Source organism: Salminus brasiliensis, chromosome 6 (genome assembly GCF_030463535.1).
Source record: "Salminus brasiliensis chromosome 6, fSalBra1.hap2, whole genome shotgun sequence".
Lineage (NCBI taxonomy): Eukaryota > Metazoa > Chordata > Actinopteri > Characiformes > Bryconidae > Salminus > Salminus brasiliensis.
Genome location: NC_132883.1, coordinates 6994275 through 7017502, shown reverse-complemented (window position 1 = coordinate 7017502; position 23228 = coordinate 6994275). Strand labels below are relative to the sequence as shown.

The window sequence follows — 23228 nt, the reverse complement described above, 5'->3', positions numbered from 1 at the left end:
GCTACATTTGGGGTCCCCCAACATTTCTAACTGGTTCTTGGTTTGGATTTAAGGATTTAAGGAAGAAAAAACCTTGAGGTTTCCCAGAAATGGATCAAGCTTAGTTCTGGACTGTATTTTCCTTTCAATGCAGAATTCCCATTTACAATGCTTTGTAATCCAAGACTAGGCTTAACCCCCATCTGGGAAACCAACCCTCAGAGTTCTGTAGAGTAGAGTTTTGTGGACCTACCATTGAGAAGGTCTACACTACACCTACACTAGAATGCATTCGGCCACTTTAAGTTGCTCCCATTGCTGATACAGATGTGCAAATGCACGCACAGCTTGTCTAGTGTTTTTAGAGAAGTACTGCCAATAGAATAGGACTCTCAGGAGCAAATAAATATAAACCTGTTGGCACCATGCTGCCTAATGCCAGGAATGGGCTAGAGGGGCACAAAGCCCCCCAGCATTGAGCTGTGGAGCAGTAGAACTGTGTTCTCTGGAATGATGGTTGATGCTCCATCCAGTACTTTTGAGATAAGTTGGGGAGTTGAGGATGAGGTGAGGTGGTGATCATCCAACATCCTGACCTCACTAACGCTTTTATCACTGAACGCAATCAAATCCTCACAGCAATGCTCCTCCAAAATCTAGTAGAAAGCCTTTTTCCCTGGACAGTAGAGACAGTTACTCCAACAAAAGTAGGATAAACTCTTTTTTAATTGCCTTGATTTCAGAAGAAACAATAAATAAGCAGGTGTCCCAATACTTTTGTCCACATAGTTTTTTCTCATTGGTGATTTTCCAACATGCTTTACTTTCTGGGGTAAATTAAAGTTTTGATCTGGGTGATTATTCAGGAGTACTATGGAGCCTGTAAAGCTTGAAAGTTTCACTCTACAGATGTGTGACATTAGAACGAATGGAGGTCATTGTTACAGAGAAAGGTCACGGCTGGAATGGAGAAAAGATATGGAGAGCTTATGTTCAAGTAAACCAATTAGTCAAGAATCTGTTTAACACAGATATCCACAAACCTACTGCGTAATTACATGGATAAAAAGTAACAAAAATGTTTTTTTAGAGTTGTTTGGTATGAGATGCTTTATTCTAGAGAAACTAACCAAATTACTCTACTACAGTGGTGGTGAATAGAATCAGACGTCTGAAAAGCTGAATACCACGTAAAGCTACATCACAGATTGTCTGCCGGATGAAGTGCATATGCATATGTATATAGTTTTCAGAGTATTTTCTGATCAAAACATATTTTTAAAACCCTATTCCAGGCAGAGAGATAACAATGCAGGGCACTGTAAGGCAAATCAGCCCTCAAGTAAGGCAAAACAGCTAATTTTCCAGATTTACCACTGTTTTTCCATCAGCATGATCATATATACTACTCAGAACCTGCATACATTAAGTGATGCATTTGGACTGTAGATAAAATATATTCCTATCCTATTCCTGGTTCCTATCCTAGCTGTTAAGTTTCTCCACAATGAACCATTTCACAACAAACTGCTCTAAAGAACTTTGTTTATATCTCAAATACTGAATTGTGGAGCGATTTTCCGTGAAACTTCAGTGGAACTCCCCTTTATACCCAGTAAGTAGTCACATTTACAAAGCTCCATTACATTAAGTACAGTTTTCAGTTCCACTTCAGCCGATCGGATCATGTTTCTACTTCTCTTTTTGGGTTTCCCTGTTGTTTTAGTGTGATCTGCTTTTGCTGCCACTCAAACCTTTCCCTGGGGTTCTTTAGCATTAGCATTAGAGCCCAAAAGCGTCCCAAAGAGAGAGGGACAGAACCTAGCTTCACGCTTCTATGCTGATTAATGTCAGATGTACTATAGTTCTATAGGGAAAACTTTAATATAGAAGATTCTATGAGCTTTATTAGACTACAATTACTAGCAATAGCAGCTTTACTTGAGTAGCAAGTCAAATCATTAAGGATTCGGGCTACTCTACCCTCCTGCGATGGCAGGTTGACATCTTAGTAGCTTTGTCTGGTTCAGCACTGACTCACAAGCGATTATCTCTCCATTCAAAGCGTTTCAACCCTGGACTTTACTCTCTCCCCCCACCATCCCTGACTGCAAGGCCACTCTAATCTAAGAGTCTGCTTCCTGTTAGAATCCGTAAACACCGCACTGTCCGAGCCAGACTACTGCAATGCATAAACTACAACGCATAAAGCATAAACCATCAAAAAAAGGAACCTAAATGTCTGATGGATGATGATTTGGTAGATAGACGAATGAATGGATGGATGGAGTGAAGAAAAGGCTGGCCAGGTATCAAAGGGGTTTTCGCGTTTGGAGTGGCCCGATTCAGCACATCCCAAACCGGTCGGGAAGTTCATGATGATGAATCTGTTTCCACTCTCTCTCCTCTAACACAACTCCTACTCCCAAAGGGGCTTGCAACACAGGACCCCCCACAAACCCCCTGTCCAAGAAATAAGCAAGCTATAGCGCAGATACGGGGGTGCTATTTATGTCCCCCTGCTAAACTCCACATGAATGAAAAATGAATGAGCGTCCAAACTCTTTAACCCCCTTGACTCTCGCTGGGGGTTCAGCAGTTCTGCTCTTTCTCACCCAGGTCCAGAGTGAAGCCGTGAAAGGCAGCCAGGCAAAGGTCCTGTTTTGATTCTTGAGGCTTCTTGAGGAAATGACCTGTGGTCAATTTTTTGATGGATCACAATAGAAATAACAAAATAGAAATAACAACCCTCGAAAATCTCCCTCCCTTGGCACGTTTCTATCAACACTGACCCTCACACTAATGAAGAGTACCTCAGCCAGCTAGTGCTAAGAATCAAATGCTAAGTGGTTCACAGTGTTCCTAAACACGCTAAGCATGAAAAAAAAAAACTGAAGCGAACGACACATTTCTCCCATGCCTTACTGGTCATAAACACTGTTTATTGCCAAAAGGATTCCCTAATAAAAGCAAGGAAAAGGAAAAGTATGTTTTACGTTAGGTTTTGGACTCAGATTTAAGAAAACAGTTAGTTTTCTTAGTCCTTAAATACCAAAACAACAATCCTAGGATGCCTAACTCAGGTGATCTTGGTAATCCTATTACTTAAAGATCAACACACTATTTAAAACTTTTTTTAGTGCATATTTACGCTATTATTGCAAAGAAAAGGATATTTTAAATTTGACTGGAAAGTGTGCCCTTTTAGAAGGATGAAATTTACCACCCTGTCACGTTTTGTTATGTCCCACATGTCTGTGCAATCAGATAACATTGTGCTGTAGATTTAAAAAAAAAATATGCAAATCTTAAAGGTGGAAATGGCATTTATTGTGGAAAATGACTCAGACAACTAAAGCAGTAAAATGTAAGAGATTTGTCTTTGTTTAGTTCATTAGGTTTTGGCACATTTTATAAAAGGTCCTTATAATTGAAAACTAAATTTTCTTCCTTAATTAAAAAGTTTATGTAGTTTATAAACTTTGTTATAGGTACACAAAGTTTATAGTAGCCATCAAAACTTGGATTTTCATATATCCAACAGTTTAGCTCTGCCCATTCAGGCTAAAGTTATAAGGAGGGTTTCAGCTTGGACTGCTGAAACAACAGGAGTCGTTTACATAAGTCTTCAAGTAACAGTAAAACATCAGCTTAGTTACACTGTTAAAAGTAGAAGATCCTTGAGGAAGGATCCTTTAAGGTGCTCTGAGGAACCTTCAAGGAACCTTGTTCCTTTAAAACCTTTTCCTAAAGGTCCCTCAAAGCACCTTTAGAGGGTCCTCCAAAAATCCCCAAGGATCTTATACTTTTAACAGTGTATGAATAAAGAAATGTAGCTTATGGGCTTTTATCTTAAATGCTTCATGTTCATTTTAGACACAGTGTCAAACCCGGCTCCTTTCAGGACACTGGTCTGCAGAAATTTCAACTCGCAAAGTTCAATCATTTCTATAATCACATAATAAACCAGCAGCTTCAGAGCTGTGGAGCAGTGGAATGATGGATGAGGATGGTTGGGGATGAGATGTGGTGGTGATCATCCAACAGCCTGATCTCACTAATGCTCTTGTTGCTGAAGCAATCAAATCCTTACAGAAATGCTCCTCCGAAATCTAGTAAAAAGCCTTCTTCCCTGGACAGTACAGACAGTTACTCCAACAAAAGCAGGATAAACACTTTATCAATACCAGAATAAAACTGTGAATGATCAGGTGTCCCAATACTTTTTTTTCCCTATATGTATTTTATTCAGTATGTGGGATTGTTAAATGTTCCCTTTTTAGACACAGTGTCAAACTTGTTGATTTCAACCATCAAAGGACATCCATTTGTATAATCACATAATAAACCAGTAGAGTCAGAGCTGGGTCTCAACTTTACACCCCTGTAGCCCCTTTTTCGGACAGATCTGACTGCACAGGAGGTTCAGGCATAATCCCCCTTTTACAGGAACTACTCTGTGATTGTATTTCCATCTGGATCGACCATGTCAGTGCTCTTCATCTCCATCCTTCCCTGAAAATAAAAACAAAAAAATTAAAGGCTGAATTACCCGCAGTTTTTCACCAAACTCAGCAGAGCTCTGGTCATTTGCGTTCCGTCTGGATGCACATGTCCTGCTAGTCGCTTTGTTAAACCCTTCACCAGTTGCGAAAAAGTGGATGCTTTGGAAGAGTGGTGATGCAATGGTGATTCACAAATGGCACGCCGATTAAGTCTTGGCTTAATCAGTGTCTGGCAAACCAGCCCTAATGTTTCTGTGATCATATGTATAACCATGCAACCATATAACCATGTGTCACATGTGGGTTCATTGAACATATAACCCAGTTGAAACCTCACTCAGCCTGCAGTGATTTTACTGCCATCTGGATGTGAGAGTTTTATCACTCAGGAGACTGAGGACTTTCCCCTCCCCCAGTTTTTATGACAGACGTCCCCACGATTAAGTAATCCACTCCAGGGCTTTTGCAGCACCTGTGTGGTCCCTTCAGGAAGGACTTGTCAATGAACTGGACCCAGTTTCTCAAAAGCATCTCAGTACAGAGAATGCTTAGTTAGATGCTCATTTAGGGTGCCATTTAAGATGTTTTTGGGGGGCAGGCAGGCGAGCAGGGGGTTCTCCAGCACCAGATGTGTAGCTAATATGCATAGTAGAAGGCCGACAAGAGGATTACTTGGTAACTTGCGCAACTCAGGGCTTTACACAGAGTGGCCTGTCCGTCTCTGTGTTCACCCAGGACAACTGTATGTGTGTGTGTGTGTATGTGTGTGTGTGTGTATGTGTATGCATGAGTGGGATAAGGGGGAGTAGAGGCTCCTAAAATCCTAAATCTTCTCAGTGTCAAATATTAACTGCAGGACAAACAGAGCTGTGGCAAACAGAGCAAGAACAAACAGTGAAGAGAGCGTCACAGAGGAGCTGCCCGTCACTCTGGCCATCCCTCCGGATGCTCACAGTGACCCGCATACATGTATCAATGGGGCTGTAGTCAGAAACACTGTTCCTTGAGTCCAAGACCAAGAGTGTGACTAGTCAAGATCGGCTCAAGATACAAGAGCCAGGTTTAAAAGAGGGCTAGGTCAAGATCAAGCCCCTCCAAAAAACCCAGTGGATTCATCTGAAAGTGAGCTATGCCTTTACATGCTCACATGCTCAGGACACAGTACTAAAGCCTAGGATTCATTCAGGTTGCTGTAGCGCTGTTATTTATTTATATTAGGAATATTTATATCACTAATAATAATTTTAAAATGTAATTTACGCTGTAAATAAATTATATAATCACAATCAATGGCAACTAGAATCTGGACTTGAGCGCTACAGCACTAGTTTACTACTACTGAGCTACATTTACCACTGTTTATTCAGCAGATAGAAGTAGACTACACTGACATTATATGTCCAAATGTTTGTGGACACCCCTTCTCTTTTAATAAATGCATTCAACTACTTTTAAGTTGCACCCAATGCTGACACAGATGCAAATGCAAATGCATACACAGACACAGCTTGTCTAGTCCCTGTAGAGAAGTACTGCCAATAGAATAGGACTCTCTGGAACAGATAAACATGAACCTATTAGCACAATGCTGCCTAATGCCCAGTGTGGGCTAGAGGGGTATAAAGCCCCCCCCCCCCCCCCCCCCCCCCCCCAGCATTGAGGTGTGGAGTAGTGGAATAACTGTGTTTTCTGGAATGATGGTGCTGCTCCATCCAATACTTTTGGGAGCAGTTGGGGATGTTCTTGTCTACTAAAAAGCCTTCTTCCCTGGACAGCAGAGACAGTTGCAGAAAGCAGAATAAACCCTTTTTAATTTCCTTGTTTTCGGAAGAAACAATGAAGGAGCAGATGTCCCAATACGTTTGTCCATTACTTTTTTAATCAGTATTTAGGAGTTTTAAGCAGTATTTATGTAGGATTGCAAGAAAGTGGTGCACTGTTCTACTGTGCAGCAACACCTGCATAAATACAAAATATAAAATATGATAGACCTCAAAATAACAGTGCACGGAAGACCACCTAAGAAACTCACAGGAGGGACGGGTGAAAATCCCTCAAACAAGAACTGTGGTATAAAACGTGTTCACAAGCAGTGATACTTGCCAAAGGTGGTGTTAAGCACTGCACAGGTAGGGTGCCCAAAGATTTGCTTCAGGCTGTAAAAGATGGAAATACCAAAAATACCAGCTTTCATTTGAAATCTAATGGAAATCAGCCCATATTTACTTGCTTAGCTATTCACAGTAACAGATATCTTGACCAGGGGTGCCCAAACTTTTGCATTCCACTGTATTTTGCATTGAGTTACACCATGCGTTTGTTATCAACAGTGACAAATATGACTTTCAGGGGTTAAGAACAGGATGCGAGGACGTGAAGTGATGTGGGAGAAGCTGGGGACTTCAGTGTGAAAGTACTTTCTGTGAGTTCTGTGAGACCAGATTTGGCTCCTTGCAGTGGGGCTACTTCCTGTAGCATGCTAGACCTTCCTCTGGTCCAATAGCGGTGGTCCTACAGCTCCTAAAGCTGCACACTCAGGTGCGTCATAAAGGGCCTCCAGCTGTTTGACTCCATTGGGACCTCCTTACTTGCAGGCCAGACCTGTGGAGTCCACATGGGACTTGCCTCTGTTTCAAGCTCCTCTCTCTGAAACCCCTGCCAGAGCAGCTGTGGGGACGCCCGGGTCTCATCTCCATCTCATTCTCACACTCCCTGTCCCACACATCTCCACACACAGCCCCAGAGGCCCACACACTTTGACCCTCCTTAGACTGCATCATGTTCTGGGTTAACCTTAAGCAGCTATTTCTAAATATAGATCCTGAAGCTCCATGGCTAGAAGACCTGTTGTGGAACGCTGGAAAGATACTGAAGTTGAAAGAAAGGGTTGAGAACGTTTGGTGTATGTGTGTAAAGAGTTTATAGCCAATGCAGTGTGTGATCTTACAATGGACAGGGATGTTCTTGTCTTGTCTTGCTCTGTAACAGACATCTCTGTAGTGTGTGTGAGTGAGATCAGCTACACCAATGCGAGAGTGGACGGACCCTGAGATGGACATGGTGCCTGGAGGTTACCTGTCTGGAGTAGATGCATATGGCATTGCAGAACCTCTGCAGTATTATGGTGAGATTCTTTATCTGATCTTCTGGTCGAACTGCTGAACTGTTCATACCCCTGAACTCCTATTTTCTGCTGAACTGTTCGTACTGATGAACTCATCTTACTACCACACTCTTCACACTGCTGAACTCATCTTACTGATGAACTGTTAATACTGCTGAACACTACACTACCAAATGCTTCATACTGCTGAACTGCACTTACTACCAAACTTGACATATTACTGAACTCATCTTGCTGATGAGCTGTTCGTACTGCCAAACCCTTCTTACTTGCAAACTCCTAATACTACTGAACACTTCTTATTTCCAAGCTAAAAACTTTTGTACTATTAAACCCTTCATCCTGTTGAACTTACTGATGAACTCTTCGTACTGCTGAACCCTTCTTTCTAGCAAACTGATCATACTGATAAACTCTATTTATGACCAAACCAAACTCTTTATAGTGCTGAACTGTTCTTACTGCCACTTTTCATACCGCAGAACTCTTCAAACTCATGAACTGTTCATACTGCCAAGCCTTTCTTACTTGCAAACTCCTTATACTACTGAACTGTTCATACTGTTGAACTCTTCTTATTGCCAAACTCTTCATCCTGCAAAACTCTTTGTATTATTCAACTACTTTTGAATTCTGCTGAACTCATTTTAGTGCTAAACAGTTCTTACTAGCAAACTCTTCATAGCAAACTGTTCATGCTGATGAACTCTACGTATGACCAAACGAAACTCTTTATAGTGCCGAACTGTTCTTACTGCCACTTTTCATACTGCAAAACCCGTTCAACTTATGAACTGTTCCTACTGTTGAATGCTGAATACTGCAAGACTCTTCAGACAGCTCAAGTCTTCATGCTATCAAACATTTTGCACTGCTAAACTGTTAGTTTTGCTGAACTCTTCTGACTAAATCTTAGTCTAAATATACAATTTGACACTGGCTCACATGACCCTAAAGCAGCACCCACAGCTTTTTTCCCCCCATTTCTTCAGCTTACTTCACATTGCGCCTGTGGAGGGTGGACTGTGGTGTACTGGACATTACGTGAGCAATGCTGTTCACCAACATGGCTGTTTATAGAGAACTCTCAGAGGTTTACAAACAGACACAAGCTCGGCCATGTCACACAACATATCCGAGCCTGAACGGGACAGAAAACATCTGGGAGAGAAGTGAAGGGGAGGACGGGTGAGAGATATGAATTAGATGCAGTGTCATACATGGACGGCAGGAAAAGCAGTAAGGCAAAGTAAATACCATGAAGTATGTGCATATAGAGGCTATTTAAAGTTTGAGTGTTGTTAACCCCTTAACCTGAGAGCTTGTTAGTTCAGTGTGTTCTGAATCTTAAGCTTTCACAGCAAGTAGTACTATAAAGCACTCAGCAATAGTAACTACTCAGGAATCATGTATGGGCTCTTGTAGTTTAAGAGAATACTCCAGTGTTCTTCAATAATTCCCCCCAATTTAGAAAAGACAGCTAGCCACCAACTCATAAGAGACACACATCCAGTATAATGGAAGGCCATGGGCAGGTGCTGAAGCCTGTTTCCTATCAGTATGCAGATTGCAAGTGTAGGTGTGCAATGGAATCCAAATGATGTCTTGCTCCACAGATGTGTTTCAGAAGCAGCGCCAGTAGTAACACGTGTTCTCTCTGTGGGGTGACTTGCAAAATGTTTGGCGAATCCCGAGCCCCTTCTCACAAGCCTGTATGTTTCAGTCTGCTTCGATTCCACATGGCCATAAAAGTTCGAAGGCCAAATAAAAAGGGAACTAATACGATAAACAACGCAAAGCTCTTCAGCTGCATCCTGTTTCCAGAAATCATTCAGTGGTTCACAAAGGTCTTGTTCTGATTTTTTTTATGATGTCCCAGTGCGCTCATGAAAATCGTTAAATAATTCATGAATCACGCAAGTCAGTGGATGTGGATCGCATTCCTGGGGAGTGCTTTGGCGTCTTGTCGGTTCGATCCTAACTAGAAGTGCAGAAATGCGTCAGTGCATCAGGAACTGCACTGATAGGAATCGATTTTCATTTATTTGAATTTTTATATTCATCATATATTCATCGATCTGTTGATACTGCTGAACTCTTCTTACTAGTGACCTAACTGTTCTTACTACCAAACTCTTCCTACTTCAGAACACTTCTTTCTGATGAACTGTTCTGCTGAACTCGTCTTACTACCAAACTCTTCATGCCGCTGAACTCTTCTTACTACCAAACTCTTAAAAATGCTGAGACTTCTTACTCACAAACTCTCTTTACACTGTTGAACATTTTTTACTGATGTTACTAACTGTCCAGATTGCCCAATTCTCCCTTCTGCCTAACTTTTCATAATGCTAAACTCTTCTTACTACCAAACTCTTTATACAGCCAAGCTCTACTTGCTACCAAACTCTGATTAACTGTGGAGCGTTTCTTATTAATAAATAAGACTTATTTATACATACTGCTCAACTCTCCCCACTACCAAACTCTTTATAATGCTGACCTCTTCTTCCTGCCAAACTCTTCCTGCTGAACTGTTCTTACTACCACACTGCACTCGTCTTAATGATGAGCTGTTCATACAGTAGATAGTTTCTTATTAATGAACTGTTCAGACTGCTCAATTCTCCCTTCTGCTTAACTTTTCATAATGCTAAAGTCTTCTTCCTGCCAAACTCTTTATAATGCTGAACTGTTCTTACTACCACACTCTTCATACTGCACTCGTCTTACTGATGAACTGTTCATACAGTAGACCGTTTCTTATTAATGAACTGTTCAGACTGCTCAATTCTCCCTTCTGCTTAACTTTTCATAATGCTAAAGTCTTCTTCCTGCCAAACTCTTTATAATGCTGAACTGTTCTTACTACCACACTCTTCATACTGCACTCGTCTTACTGATGAACTGTTCATACAGTAGACCGTTTCTTATTAATGAACTGTTCAAGACTGCTCAATTCTCCCTTCTGCTTATCTTTTCATAATGATAAACTCGTCATACTGCCAAACTCTTTAGAATGCTGAACTGTTTATTCTGCCGCAGTTTTTATAACGCCGAAATCTTCTTTCTGCCAAACGCTTTATAACGCTGAACTCTTCTTTCTACCAAACTCTTTAGAATGCTGAACTGTTCTTTCTGCCAAACTCTTTATAACGCTGAGCTCTTCTTTCTGCCAAACTCTTTATAATGCTGAACTGTTCTTACTACCACACTCTTCATACGGCACTCGTCTTACTGATGAACTGTTCATACAGTAGGCTGTTTCTTATTAATGAACTGTTCAGACTGCTCAATTCTCCCTTCTGCCTTACTGTGGACTTTTCTTACTAATGAACTGTTATTGTTACGATTTGTTGTTGATGAACTGCTTAACTCTCTGAACTACCAGACTTTTTTTTTTTTACTGCTGATCTATTTTTACTGGCAAAGTTCAAACTTCAAACTGCAGAATGTTTATTATTAGATTTCTAATGATATAACATTTAATTTTTTTTAGCTTGAATTCTTATATCAAATCAAGAGATTTATGAGATCAGATATTTACACTACCCCATAGTTCATCCATGAATCCACCTCACCTATGAATGATGTGTTCTTTAAGCAGATGTACTGGTTGACCCGCTGGGATACCCTTACCAGGACCAGGACCTACAGGGTTTCTCCTATGGCCAGCAACACTACAGCCCACCCAATGTCCAGCTCTCTATGTACGCACCACCAGGAACTCAACCATGTAATCCCCCTTACCCCTACAGTCCCCAATGCCCAGAGCCCCCATGCGAAGCTGACATGGCGCTCCATGGGCAGGTCAGAAGCAGTGTGGGTGTGACACCCCTCATGAAGAGGCCCCGTCTGGGCCCTGGAGCGCGTGTGAAGGGCCAAGATGAACTATGTGTGGTGTGCGGAGACAGAGCTTCAGGATATCACTACAATGCTCTTACCTGTGAAGGCTGCAAAGGTGAGCAGCTGCATTCTGGGCCTTCCCTAGAGGCCTAAAGTAGCACACACTTAAAGAGCATGATGTGATGATGTAAGCTGAGTGTTTCGTCCTGTGGGATGGTCGAGTGTTTGAGTAGTCTGAGAATAACAGTCAACTTTTAGAGGCTCATCTTAAGAGAAGTGCTCTCTAATTCTTAAAACTTCTGCATAACATCTCCTGTCAAAAGTCTTAAGGGCTGGTAGTTTTACAATCAAAGGGCTTTGTAGGTTTACAACTCCAGAACTCAATGTTATAATTAAGATTTTCTTGCCATTTTTATTTGCATAAACTGTAAAAGGAACCACTGACAGAAGCCAAACTCCACTCTCCACACCCTGGTTGGGTTGTTTTTCATTAGCACTCAGACTCTTCTTCTCTTTAAAGCACTTATGGGTGTTTCAATCTGTGCTTTAACAATACTTTGGGGGGAAAAAAATGGCCTCTTTTCCACTGCAAGACCAAATAATTTTATACAACTGTTCTAGTGGCTTTTCCACACGGACACGGTTCCACAGGGAATGCTTACAAACCGTACTTTGGGCCACAGAACCGTTCAGTGGGCTTAATGACCCAAGGGACCCATGTTTGCGTCACCTTTGTGCCGCAAGATCTCTGGTCCTTATATCTCCAGTGCGGAAAATGGTGAAGACTGTATCTAATAAGTTTAGGAATAGCTGTTCCAGATGATCCTTAGTGTGGCGACAAGTATGCTTTAGTGCACTGTAGCATAATAAAGATTAGCATACTTGAGTCGGCTGCGGCCACCGGGCTCATCCAACATTGCTAGTGCTGTGTTAGCAAGGCCCGGCCACCGGGCTCATCCAACATTGCTAGTGCTGTGTTAGCAAGGCCCGGCCACCGGGCTCATCCAACATTGCTAGTGCTGTGTTAGCAAGGCCCGGCTCGCTTAGTGAAAGCTAGTATTACCGTCACGAGGCAAACCCTTCAAAGCAGATTACAGGGTCTCTGTATTGAAAGTTGGTGTGTAACAGCTGTGCTGGACTGCGTTCATGAGTTTGTGACTGTATATCCTCTTTTATGCTAGAACCATGACTATAGATGTCCGTTAGCATAGTGCTAACCCCATGCCGAAGTCATCACTTTAGGTAGATTAGGTGGATTCCAACACTATTTGGCAATTACATTTACTGTTAATGACCTCCCTGGTGTGGTTTAAGACATGTGTGATTTATGCATGCAGGTTACACAATGCTAACAGATGAATTACGGCTTCAGTGAGGCATTAGCCTGGAAGTTGTAGTGTATGACTGAAGCATAATTATTATGAGATGCTGTGTGTGCAGTTCATGGTCCTGATTTAGCAATATATCAAATGGAAAAGAAAAACCCATAACCGCTCTAACGCATCCATACTGGCGTGGAGAGCTATGGCATGGTCTTAGTAACCATTTGTTCCTGCAGTGGAAAAAAGGCCAAACGTCTGATTAATTAATTGCAGTTTATTTAAAACTTAATTAAATATCAGTTTATTAATTTACTCCCAGTAATGTATATTTCATGCGATTTCATGCTGTGATCATATTTTATGATTTAAGTTCATTTAGTAAAATAGCGAAAGGTCTTTGCTGTAATGCTGTTAGAGGTTAACACTTCACGCCTGTTCTCCACAGGCTTCTTCAGACGCAGTGTGACGAAGAAGGCCGTGTACCGCTGCAAAAGCGGCGGAGGCTGTGAGATGGACATGTACATGCGCCGCAAGTGCCAGGACTGCCGGCTGCGCAAGTGCAGAGCCGTGGGCATGCTAGCTGAGTGTGAGCGCTGACCCTGCACTGCAACAGTGTCCTGGTTCACTCATTAAAGTGTTGGTGTTAGATGGGGAATGCTCAGTCAGTGTGCCATGCTGTTAAGACATGTGATAAGCTGAAGAGCCAGGTGTGCTAGAACAGTAAACACTAATCAGACAGACCGCAGGCCTCTCAGACTGGACTTTATCAGGCTCTAGATTATTGAATGTACATCACTGAGGCAAATATCTGATAAGGTCTGTTTAAATCAATGGTTAAGCCAAAAAACAAATCCACACACTTCATTCAAATGCAGTCAGTCAGTCTTTCTTTAGTGTAGTACTGGAACTAATGGGGGCTGATGTAGCTAACACATAATGGAAGTCTATATAGCAGTGTGCAAACGGCCTGCATGGATAACAGACCTGCTTATAGTTTCTAATGCTGTACGACACAAATACAGGTCATGTTGCTTAGCTCAAAACAGTAGCAGTGGTCTTAGGCATGAATTTATGACTGTTTTTAGATAGTAGTATGTCCTACAGTGTCAGAAATTGGGCATAATGCTTGCTGGTGGGCTGTAAACACACATCCATGACCGGTTACCCACATTAGCCTCATAGCTTCAGTTAGCTGAGGAAACAAACTCCAGACGTCACTCAAGACAAGTCCTGACTTATCAACTGTTTACCCTCCTTATATTTACTAGACTGTAAAAAACAAAACCTGCTCTTTGGTCTTGAAGGCCTGCTGACGGAGGTGCAGTGTCAGTCAAAGAGGTTGCGGAAGGGGGCCAAGCACCGAGGAGACTCACTCTCTCACCTGACTGCGGAGGATGAGGAGAACTCAGAGAGCAGAAACGTCTCCTCCACCAGCAGACTGCCTGCAACAACACGGGTACCAACCTCAAACCCTCAACCACCAGCGTCTGTTCTCTTATAGTGGAGTTTTGAGCCGTTCTGACTGTGGTATAATTAGGATAATGGGACTCGTTTTTAAGGGTTTCATTTTGCATATTTTCTGTAATCAAATTAATAAATTATTAAAACCTAAACAATGAGAGGGTGGACTTTACAAAGTTACATAAAGGCCTTAGTTCCCGCCTTAATTGCTCACCTGACATTTTGTGAGCAAGCTTGGGTGGAAACCCAGAGCAATTGAGTCATTTACTACAAGACCAAGATTTTTATTCTAAAATGAAAAAAACACCCACTTTTCATAGTAAAATTAGTGTTTTAGGATCATAAAAAAGGAAAAACTATTAAGAAAAATAATGGATAATCAAGTGAACACAACTATGTGTACACTATTTGTCTTGCTAAGGCTAAAATATTATTATTATTATTATTATTATTATTATTGTTATTATTAATAATAATAATTTATATTATATTTATATATTATTTATATATATATATATATAATATATATATTACATGTTATGTATATATGGCTGCTGCCCAATGAAAACATGTATCTCCATCACTGTTTTTAGGTTTCTCCATGATTTGAACCCTATTCAATACACCTAGTAAATAACTGGATTAATGGACCAATAGAAATGCTCTAAATTACCTGAAATAAACAATTATTTTCCACTTAGTTAGATCATTTTTGCATTTTCCTGTAAAGTCACAATTTCAGAGATACATGTGACAATATATTATGTTATATCTGTTGTTATAGACAGCGTCTCAGAATAAGTATTTATAATGATATATTTGATCATTTTTTATATATATTTTGTGCTTGACATTTTTTTTTTGTCTGATAAAGGCATCTAGGAAAATGTCATGTAAATGTAAATATCTGTGTGTTTAGGTGTCACTGGGACTGTCCAGAGAGCAGAAATGTGTTCTGAACAGAATTGTGGAAGCGTACCGGCGATACCGAGCTCAAGATGGCGTGTACTTTCGGGTGTGTCTCTGCATGGGCTTTTTCTGTACCTCACTTCAAAAAGCATATAGAGGCTTTTTCCACCACTGGAACTGCAGACATATTATTTCATTATTCCTCTAAAAACATAGAACAGTAATTCAGCAGCTGCTATGAATTATTCGGTAAGTACTTTAAATGTGTAAAATAAATAAATAAAACTAATTAACTCCAAAAGCCTAGGTTCCAGACCTGAATCCCACCTCCTATTATTTAATAACTACTTAGCTAGTTTGCCTCATTACATTATTTAATTACTGATGAATAATCTGTAATAAGAGTCTTTTATAAGAGTATTTTAGGGGTTTATGAGGTTTATGAACCAATATAGAATAATTACAAGGTTAGGTGAATTTTTAGGGAACCATAAATAGCGCAAAGAACATTTTCTGTAACCTTTGTGTTTAAGAGTTCAGCCAATCAATCAACACACTCAGTTTTGTCAACAGTCCCTGTAGAGAAGTACTGCCAATAGAATAGGACTCTCTAAACCAGATCAACATGGACCTATTGGCACCATGCTGCCTAACTGAACTGTGTTCTCTGGAATGATGGATGGCGCTCCATCCAGTACTTTTGAGTAGGGAAGCTGGGGATGAAGCTCCAAAGCTCTTGTTGCCGAATGCAATCAAATTCACACAGCAATGCTCCATAAACTGGAACAAAGCCTTCTTCCCTGGACAGTAGAGACAGCTACTCCAACAACTATGTGTATACTTTTTTTTGATATGGCTAAAAGATTATTATTATTATTATTATGATTATAATTATATTATTATTATGATTATTATTAACAGGTTATATTATTATAATATTAACTGGTACAAAGCCTTCTTCCCTGGACAGTAGAGACAGGATCAACTCTTTTTTAAATACCCTTGATTTCACAAGAAACACTGAATCAGCAGGTGTCCCAATACTTTTGTCCAAATAATGCAAGTCCAGTAGTCTTGCTGTAATGACTACCACTGGATGTTTCACCTCATAATGTTAGTGTATTGTCTCTCAGGTGCCGCAGTGGTCAGGACTGGAGGAGGATGGAGATCGTCTGGCTGATTTGACGCCTCTCCAGACAGAAAAGCTTCTGCAGTTCTCCAAGAGCATACCTGGTTCGACAGTTCTCTTCTGCAAACTCAGCACAACAGATAGATAACCTCTGGTCAGGAGCGATTATCTGACCTGTGTTTGTTGTTTAGGCTTTGAGCTCTTGGACAACGCTGATCAAAGCGTTCTTCTGTGCTGCTCCTCTGTGGAGGTCATGTTCCTGCTCTCGGCTCAACAGTTTGCCGAGAATCCGTCCACTTTCAGCGCAGGTAGGGCTCTATTGATCACAGCAGTCTACACAAGTCCCTAGATAAGATAAAAAAGCAAACACAAAAAAACACAGCTAAAAAAAAACATTCGCATGTTATTAGTAATCTCCATCTCTCTCTCTCTTTCAGCTCTGTATCCTGGGAGTTTTTCGTCTGTATCACCTCATAGCTGGGTGAAAGCTTCACAATCTAAGAACAACAGCAGCCATGAGGTCATACTAAACTCAGGTAACTGCCTACCACGCAATGCTCATCCAAACAAATGCTTTGAGTCCACTGGCAATGTTTCAAGTCTGGGAAGATCCTATTATTATTATTAGTAGTAGTATTATTTCAAAGGGATATGTTAACACTGTTAAAACAGGACAAGTGTACCTTAAAACAGCAGCTTCAGAATGATGCTGATGCTCCACTGACTGTTACAGGGAGAATGGCATCTCTATCATGGCCACTCATACATACTACCACCTCAGCCAACATGCTTCTTTCACTTTCCAGAAATGTCCAGAAATGCATGTGTACAGCTGTTCGTGAGCGTGATTTGTATTTACTGCAGTGATGTAAAAGTGAATTCCAATTACCTAGCTGTAGGGGGAACTCATGAGCAAACATTGTGTCCATATATGGAAACCAGCACTTACTGAGCTTCATTCTGGAGGAGAAAAAATAAAGCAGGTTTAACCTTTCCCACTCAGTCCATGTAAGCATTAGCAACATTAGCGAACACCCTCAACACCACAACTAGCAAAGAGACACAGCGTCGTATTTCTACATTCAACTTCTCACCAAGGCCTGTCACTCAGGGCTCTAACCTGGCACTGAGGGCTCTAACCTGGCACTGAGGGCTCTAACCTGGCACTGAGGGCTCTGACCTGGCACTGAGGGCTCTGACCCGGCACTAAGGGCTCTGTTTTAACCAAACCTTGCTGAATCAGACTGAATAAATGTTGAATAAATAAATGAATGTTAATCTCGTTAAAGTTTAGCATGCTTAATCACAAACATGAGTAAATCTGTCCCTCTGTTCAGCACCTGCGTTCACTCCACTTCAGTTTAACCCTTGTTTTATTGGTCACCTCGTTAAAAATGACACATGATGGGTGGAGCTTTTCAGCTGGAGCTGAACATTATTGAACTGGATGGAGTGGGAACTCTGGTCAGTGTGTCTGGTAAAATTATGGACAAATTTAGGAAAAGGCAGCAGCCTCAGCCATTGAGTACAATGCAACCGGAAGCCTTTTGATGAACACGGAAGTGTGACAATGGTCTATAGGAGTCCTTTACTACTCTACATTTACTCTGCATAAGACCATCAGCCAAATGCCACAAGTGTCAGTTTTACAGCCCGTTTGGCTTACTGCAGTTTAGCCCACCCATTAGCGCTGAACTGAGAAGGAGTGTTTTCTCTGTACCATGATCTTCTTTTGTTCTCTGTCTTGCAGGGCTGAGTGAAGAGCTTCTGAGACCAGTGCTAAATTTCTTCCACAGTATGGCAGCCATCGCCGTAACTGATGCTGAATACGCTCTTCTCACTGCTACTGCGGTGCTCTGCTCAGGTCTGTGGCCTTCAGTTATTCTACTTCTATTCTACTTCAGTTATTCTACTTATTCACCTGTATGACCTCTTGGTAGAATGAAACTAGGCTTGATGTGTAGCTGAAGAGCCAGTGCTTGGTTTTCCACAGCAGGTCTGAGGCAGGTAGCATCAATGCGTATTGTGCAAAGTGCTTAAATCACACATTTTCCTCGAACTGCAGTGAGTTATAATGTTTATATGCAATTTTAAATACATGGATGCTATGAAATACACACTTATATGTAATAATATATATATATAAACACTACACAGAGATCTTTGAGCAATGCAATAGATGAACCACTTAGGCCTCAATCACCACAAACTTCAGATTCAGAGGCTGATAAAGGAACTGTTAGCAGTAGCTGAAAGATCTGGTCAGTGGTTGTGGATAAGAAGGGCTGATGGGTGGGGAAGGGCAATGTGTGATTGAAGGAGTGGCATGGTTCGACACTTCATGCATACAGTGCCTTTTTTGTTTTCATTTTTTCTTTTTTTATCTGATTTGTATGTAATGCATCTGCACAAAATAGTCTAAGTTAGTGAAGTGAAATGAGAAGAAAATAATATATTAAAAAAAAATGAAAATTGGCATGTGCATTAGTATTCACCCCCTTTGCTATGAATCTCCTAAAAAGTGCAACCAATTACCTTCAGAAGTCACATGCTTAGTGAAATTAAGTCCACCTATGTGCAACCAAAGTGTCACATGATCCCTCAGTTTATACATACCTTTTCTGGACGGCCCCAGATGCTGCAACACCATTAAGCAAGAGGCACCACTAACCAAACAACACCATGAAGACCAAGGAGAGCCTCAGGGACAAAGTTGTAGAGAAGTACAAGTCAGGATTTGGTTATTAATATATATATAATGTTTAATTTAATATAATATATTTAAAAAATAATCTCTGATGATCCCCCAGAGCAAAATCAAATCCATTAGCATCAAATGGAAAGAACATGGTACCACTACAGACCTGCCAAGAGAGGGCTGCCCACCAAAACTCTCAGACTGGGCAAGGGGGGCATTAATCATAGAGGCAACACAGAGACCAAAGGTAACCCTGAAGGAGCTGCAGAGATCCCAAGCACAGCCTGGAGTACCTGTCCATACTACCACAATGCGCCATACACCCCACAGAGCTGGGCTTTATGGAAGAGTGGCCAGAAAAAAATAGGAAGGCTCATTTGCCAAAAAGCATGTGGGAACGTATGGAGGAAGGTGCTCTGGTCAGATGAGACCAAAATTGACAATTGTCTCATCACCCCAAGAACACCATCCATGGTGGCAGCATCATGCTGTGGGGATGTTTTTCAGCAGCGGGGCCTGGGAAACTGGCCCAAGTCGAAGAGGGGGAGGGGAAGATGGATGGTGCTAATAACAGGGATATTCTGTTTCGGTCTGTTGTTTGAGACTGGGATAGAAACTTCACTGTTGAGCCTTGGTAGGTGGTAAAGGTACACGTATCAGTCACTGCAATATCAATAGCCCAGAGCTCTAACCGCTGAGCCACCACTGCCCTACAAAACACTGAGAAAGAGAGGTGGCTACCTGATGACCCCTGTGAAGGGCTTGCGATGTAGTGTATTTGACTACAGCTGTGGCTCTGGATTTTACTAGTTAAACACACTCAGAAAAGGCAACCTTCTAAAGAAGTTAAGGAGACACCTTCCATCCCACTCAGCCCTAATTCTTACTCCAGCCCTGGTGCCATACTGATCATGATAGTTCTGATCGCTGATAGGATGGTTCTGATCAAAACTGGTGCAAACGCAGGATGGCAGCATGGTTCTAGAAATCCTAACTAGAACCAGTTTAAGGTCCAGAGTTCATTTAGGTTGAAAAGAGCTAACAGTGTCAGAAACAACAAAAGCAAGTTAATTAGAGGTTAATTAACAACAGTGCAGTGTGAGGCAAGCGTAATGGTTTAGGAGTTCAGCTAGATTGGCCATCAAAGTCCAAAACTAACCTAGAGAAGCACACTTTAGACCTCAAACATCGATTTTTCATCGAACTGATCCTTTAATTCCTGTAATCATATTCGTCCTCCTTGCTTGTTCCTCTCTGGTGTGTATGTGTGTGAAGCAGACAGACCATCTCTGCGTGCAGTAAGATGTGTGGAGAACCTGCAGGAGTTTGTGCTGGAGCTTCTCTCTAAGGTCTGCAGGAACGGTGAGGGTGCTGCTTTCGGTCCGTGCCGCTTTGCCAGGCTGCTGGGTCGACTCACTGAGCTCAGGACGCTCCGCCACAACCATCTCACGCTCCTACCACAGCAACCCTGGGACATGCAGCACTGAGAGCTGCTTCAGGAACAGAGAGAGGACTGGGTCATCTGGAAGCACTGATCTACTTCCTGTGTTCATAAACTCATTTGAGTAGGAACACTGTGCTGTATTCTGAATGTATACTTAACAGTAATTCTGTGTTCTTGAGTATAGTGGGAATAAAAAAGCTGGTTGAACTGGTAGACCAGTTTAGCTGGTTGATCAGCATAGAGTATGTTTTTGTTTAAGTTTGACGGCCTATCAGCTTGTGCAGCTTGAAAAAGTTAGTCTACCAGCTTCACCAACTAGACCAAACTACTCTACTAGCATGAGGGAGCCAGTCTACCAGCTTCACCAACTAGACCAAACTACTCTACTAGCATGAGCGAGCCAGTCTACCAGCTTCACCAACTAGACCAAACTACTCTACTAGCATGAGCGAGCCAGTCTACCAGCTTCACCAACTAGACCAAACTACTCTACTAGCATGAGCGAGCCAGTCTACCAGCTTCACCAACTAGACCAAACTACTCTACTAGCATGATTGAGCCAGTCTACCAGCTTCACCAACTAGACCAAACTACTCTACTAGCATGAGTGAGCCAGTCTACCAGCTTCACCAACTAGACCAAACTACTCTACTAGCATGAGTGAGCCAGTCTACCAGCTTCACCAACTAGACCAAACTACTCTACTAGCATGATTGAGCCAGTCTACCAGCTTCACCAACTAGACCAAACTACTCTACTAGCATGAGTGAGCCAGTCTACCAGCTTCACCAACTAGACCAAACTACTCTACTAGCATGAGCGAGCCAGTCTACCAGCTTCACCAACTAGACCAAACTACTCTACTAGCATGATTGAGCCAGTCTACCAGCTTCACCAACTAGACCAAACTACTCTACTAGCATGAGTGAGCCATGGTGGTCTTGCAGGTGGGGAAGAAGCTTTGGTGCGCAGCAGGACCCTGAATTGAGCGCCAACTTACCAGATTAAACTTCCATTAAATAAGATGGCACTATACTACAGCAGTGATTTTCCCACCCTTACACATATTCAATAAAAAGCTTGATGTAATATAGCTACATATAGCTGCAGCAGTATGCCAGATAACAAAACAATGTATTTAGGATGTTCTTATGGCTTTAAGGAACGTTAATTTGTATGGTTCCACCCATGATATACAAGATTTCTTTTCTGTTGTCCTTACAATGTTCCAAGAAAGCCCCCATTATTAAACATTTATAGGATTTATTCATATAAATATTTACTTAAATTCCTCTGAATGTTGTAATTGCAGCATTTTGTGAATAGTGTCTCTTAGTGGGCCAAAAAGACCAAGAACTGTGTACTTAACCGCTTCAGTAGTACATTATTAAGATTAGTACACAGTCTATACCGTGCAGTATTAGTGTTCAGTATACAGCTGTTATACAGACCTCAGATCCTCTAAGATGCTTTATGAACACAGGAGTCCTCTGTTACAAAACGGCAACTTATTTTTGATAACACAATAACCATGATTCAGTGTACTGTACTCTTGTATACGTTTTCTCATTTTACCTTAGAAAGTTGCGTATACTTTACCCACAGTTCATTTCAAGTTTAAAGGTCTAATGAAAGCATAGGCAGCAAATAAAAAGCTATGTTTCTGAAGCTGTCTGGTGTGTCTGGTGTTCAACTATCTTCACAGGCAGTATTAAAAAAGTATTAAAAAGTGTCAGTTCTGATTTAGGATCAGCTTGGGCCCTGATTGCCAAGAATCTCGGCCTAACAGGCCAGATGTGCTTTATTATATATAAGAAAAAAGGGAGAAGACGGAATTGTGGTAGACCCAGAGCCAGTGTAGTGGGAGCGTGCCCATTTTACATTCATCCTGTCACACCAAAAACATGAAGTCCTGGGAATGAATGGAATTTCTTTTGTAATTCACTTTGTCATAGTATATATATATATATATATATATATATATGTACCAAAATGTGGAGACGTGAATACAACAACGACAACAACAACAACAATAATAATAAATAACAAAAATGATGAAAATTTACCTGTATCATCTTTTTCTACAGCAAATAAGATGAAGCAGATACTGCTACTGAAAGATAGCTAATTGGTTAAGCCAGTGTTTTCTACAGTCATTGGGTTAATCTGTCCCCTCCTGTATTCCTTGATGTCATCAGTGCAAATACGCTTCTCCAGACCCATAACTGGACTTCAATCCTGTTAGAAAATAGCCCAGCTGGAACCTTTTTTAATTATGTTCTATGAAAAAAAAAAAACAGAATTAAACTTACAAATTACACTTTTGCACAAAGGCCCAAGTCCCTGTGAATTCACTTGAGCGCCCTCTAGTGTCTGATCCTCACAAAAGCAACTACTAAGTTTTATTTTTCTGGAAAATTCCAAATATTATCCTCTTAAATCATTCACATTCAGAAAACCTCTAGCAAAGAGAACTGCCATCCAGTGTCTTCCAGGTTGGTTGTGGTAGAGGAGCTGGGGGTGGGGGGCTTTAGGGGATGCCAATGGGAACCAGATTGAGTGATGGAGTATTGCGGGAGACAGGCCTGTCAGGATTACTATTTTTTGAACTACATACTGGCCCAGAAATAATGGGGATAAATTATATTATTGTAATTTTAAGACCATTTTATGCCACTGATAATGATTTTTGTTTTTAATAACCTGCATGAATATAAATAATTTTCCTGGTGTGCAGTGGTCAGTATCTAGCAAAATGTGCTCCAGGAAATGACAACGACAGCATGACCAGCGACAGCATGAGAACCTAAG

General features: G+C 41.3%; 1 protein-coding gene across 1 annotated transcript; it reads left to right on the top strand.

Annotated features, from left to right (window-relative positions):
• The first annotated feature begins 7511 nt into the window (after positions 1 to 7511).
• Positions 7512 to 20460, top strand: nr1h5 (nuclear receptor subfamily 1, group H, member 5). Its single transcript, XM_072680820.1, has 10 exons — positions 7512 to 7608; positions 11216 to 11569; positions 13222 to 13362; positions 14081 to 14232; positions 15157 to 15252; positions 16280 to 16379; positions 16467 to 16583; positions 16713 to 16811; positions 18026 to 18139; positions 20252 to 20460. The coding sequence occupies exons 1-10, from the start codon at positions 7512 to 7514 to the stop codon at positions 20458 to 20460; spliced, it is 1479 nt and encodes a 492-aa protein (XP_072536921.1).
• Positions 20461 to 23228: the final 2768 nt, after the last annotated feature.

What these genes read in the sequence shown, in the direction of transcription:
- nr1h5 (XM_072680820.1), top strand. Translation starts at nt 7,512, where the DNA reads ATGCGAGAGTGGACGGACCCTGAGATGGACATGGTGCCTGGAGGTTAC. An exon ending in TACCTGTGAAGGCTGCAAAG is followed by an intron (nt 11,570 to 13,221) that starts GTGAGCAGCTGC and finishes TGTTCTCCACAG; the next exon opens with GCTTCTTCAGACGCAGTGTG. An exon ending in TACTGCGGTGCTCTGCTCAG is followed by an intron (nt 18,140 to 20,251) that starts GTCTGTGGCCTT and finishes TGTGTGAAGCAG; the next exon opens with ACAGACCATCTCTGCGTGCA.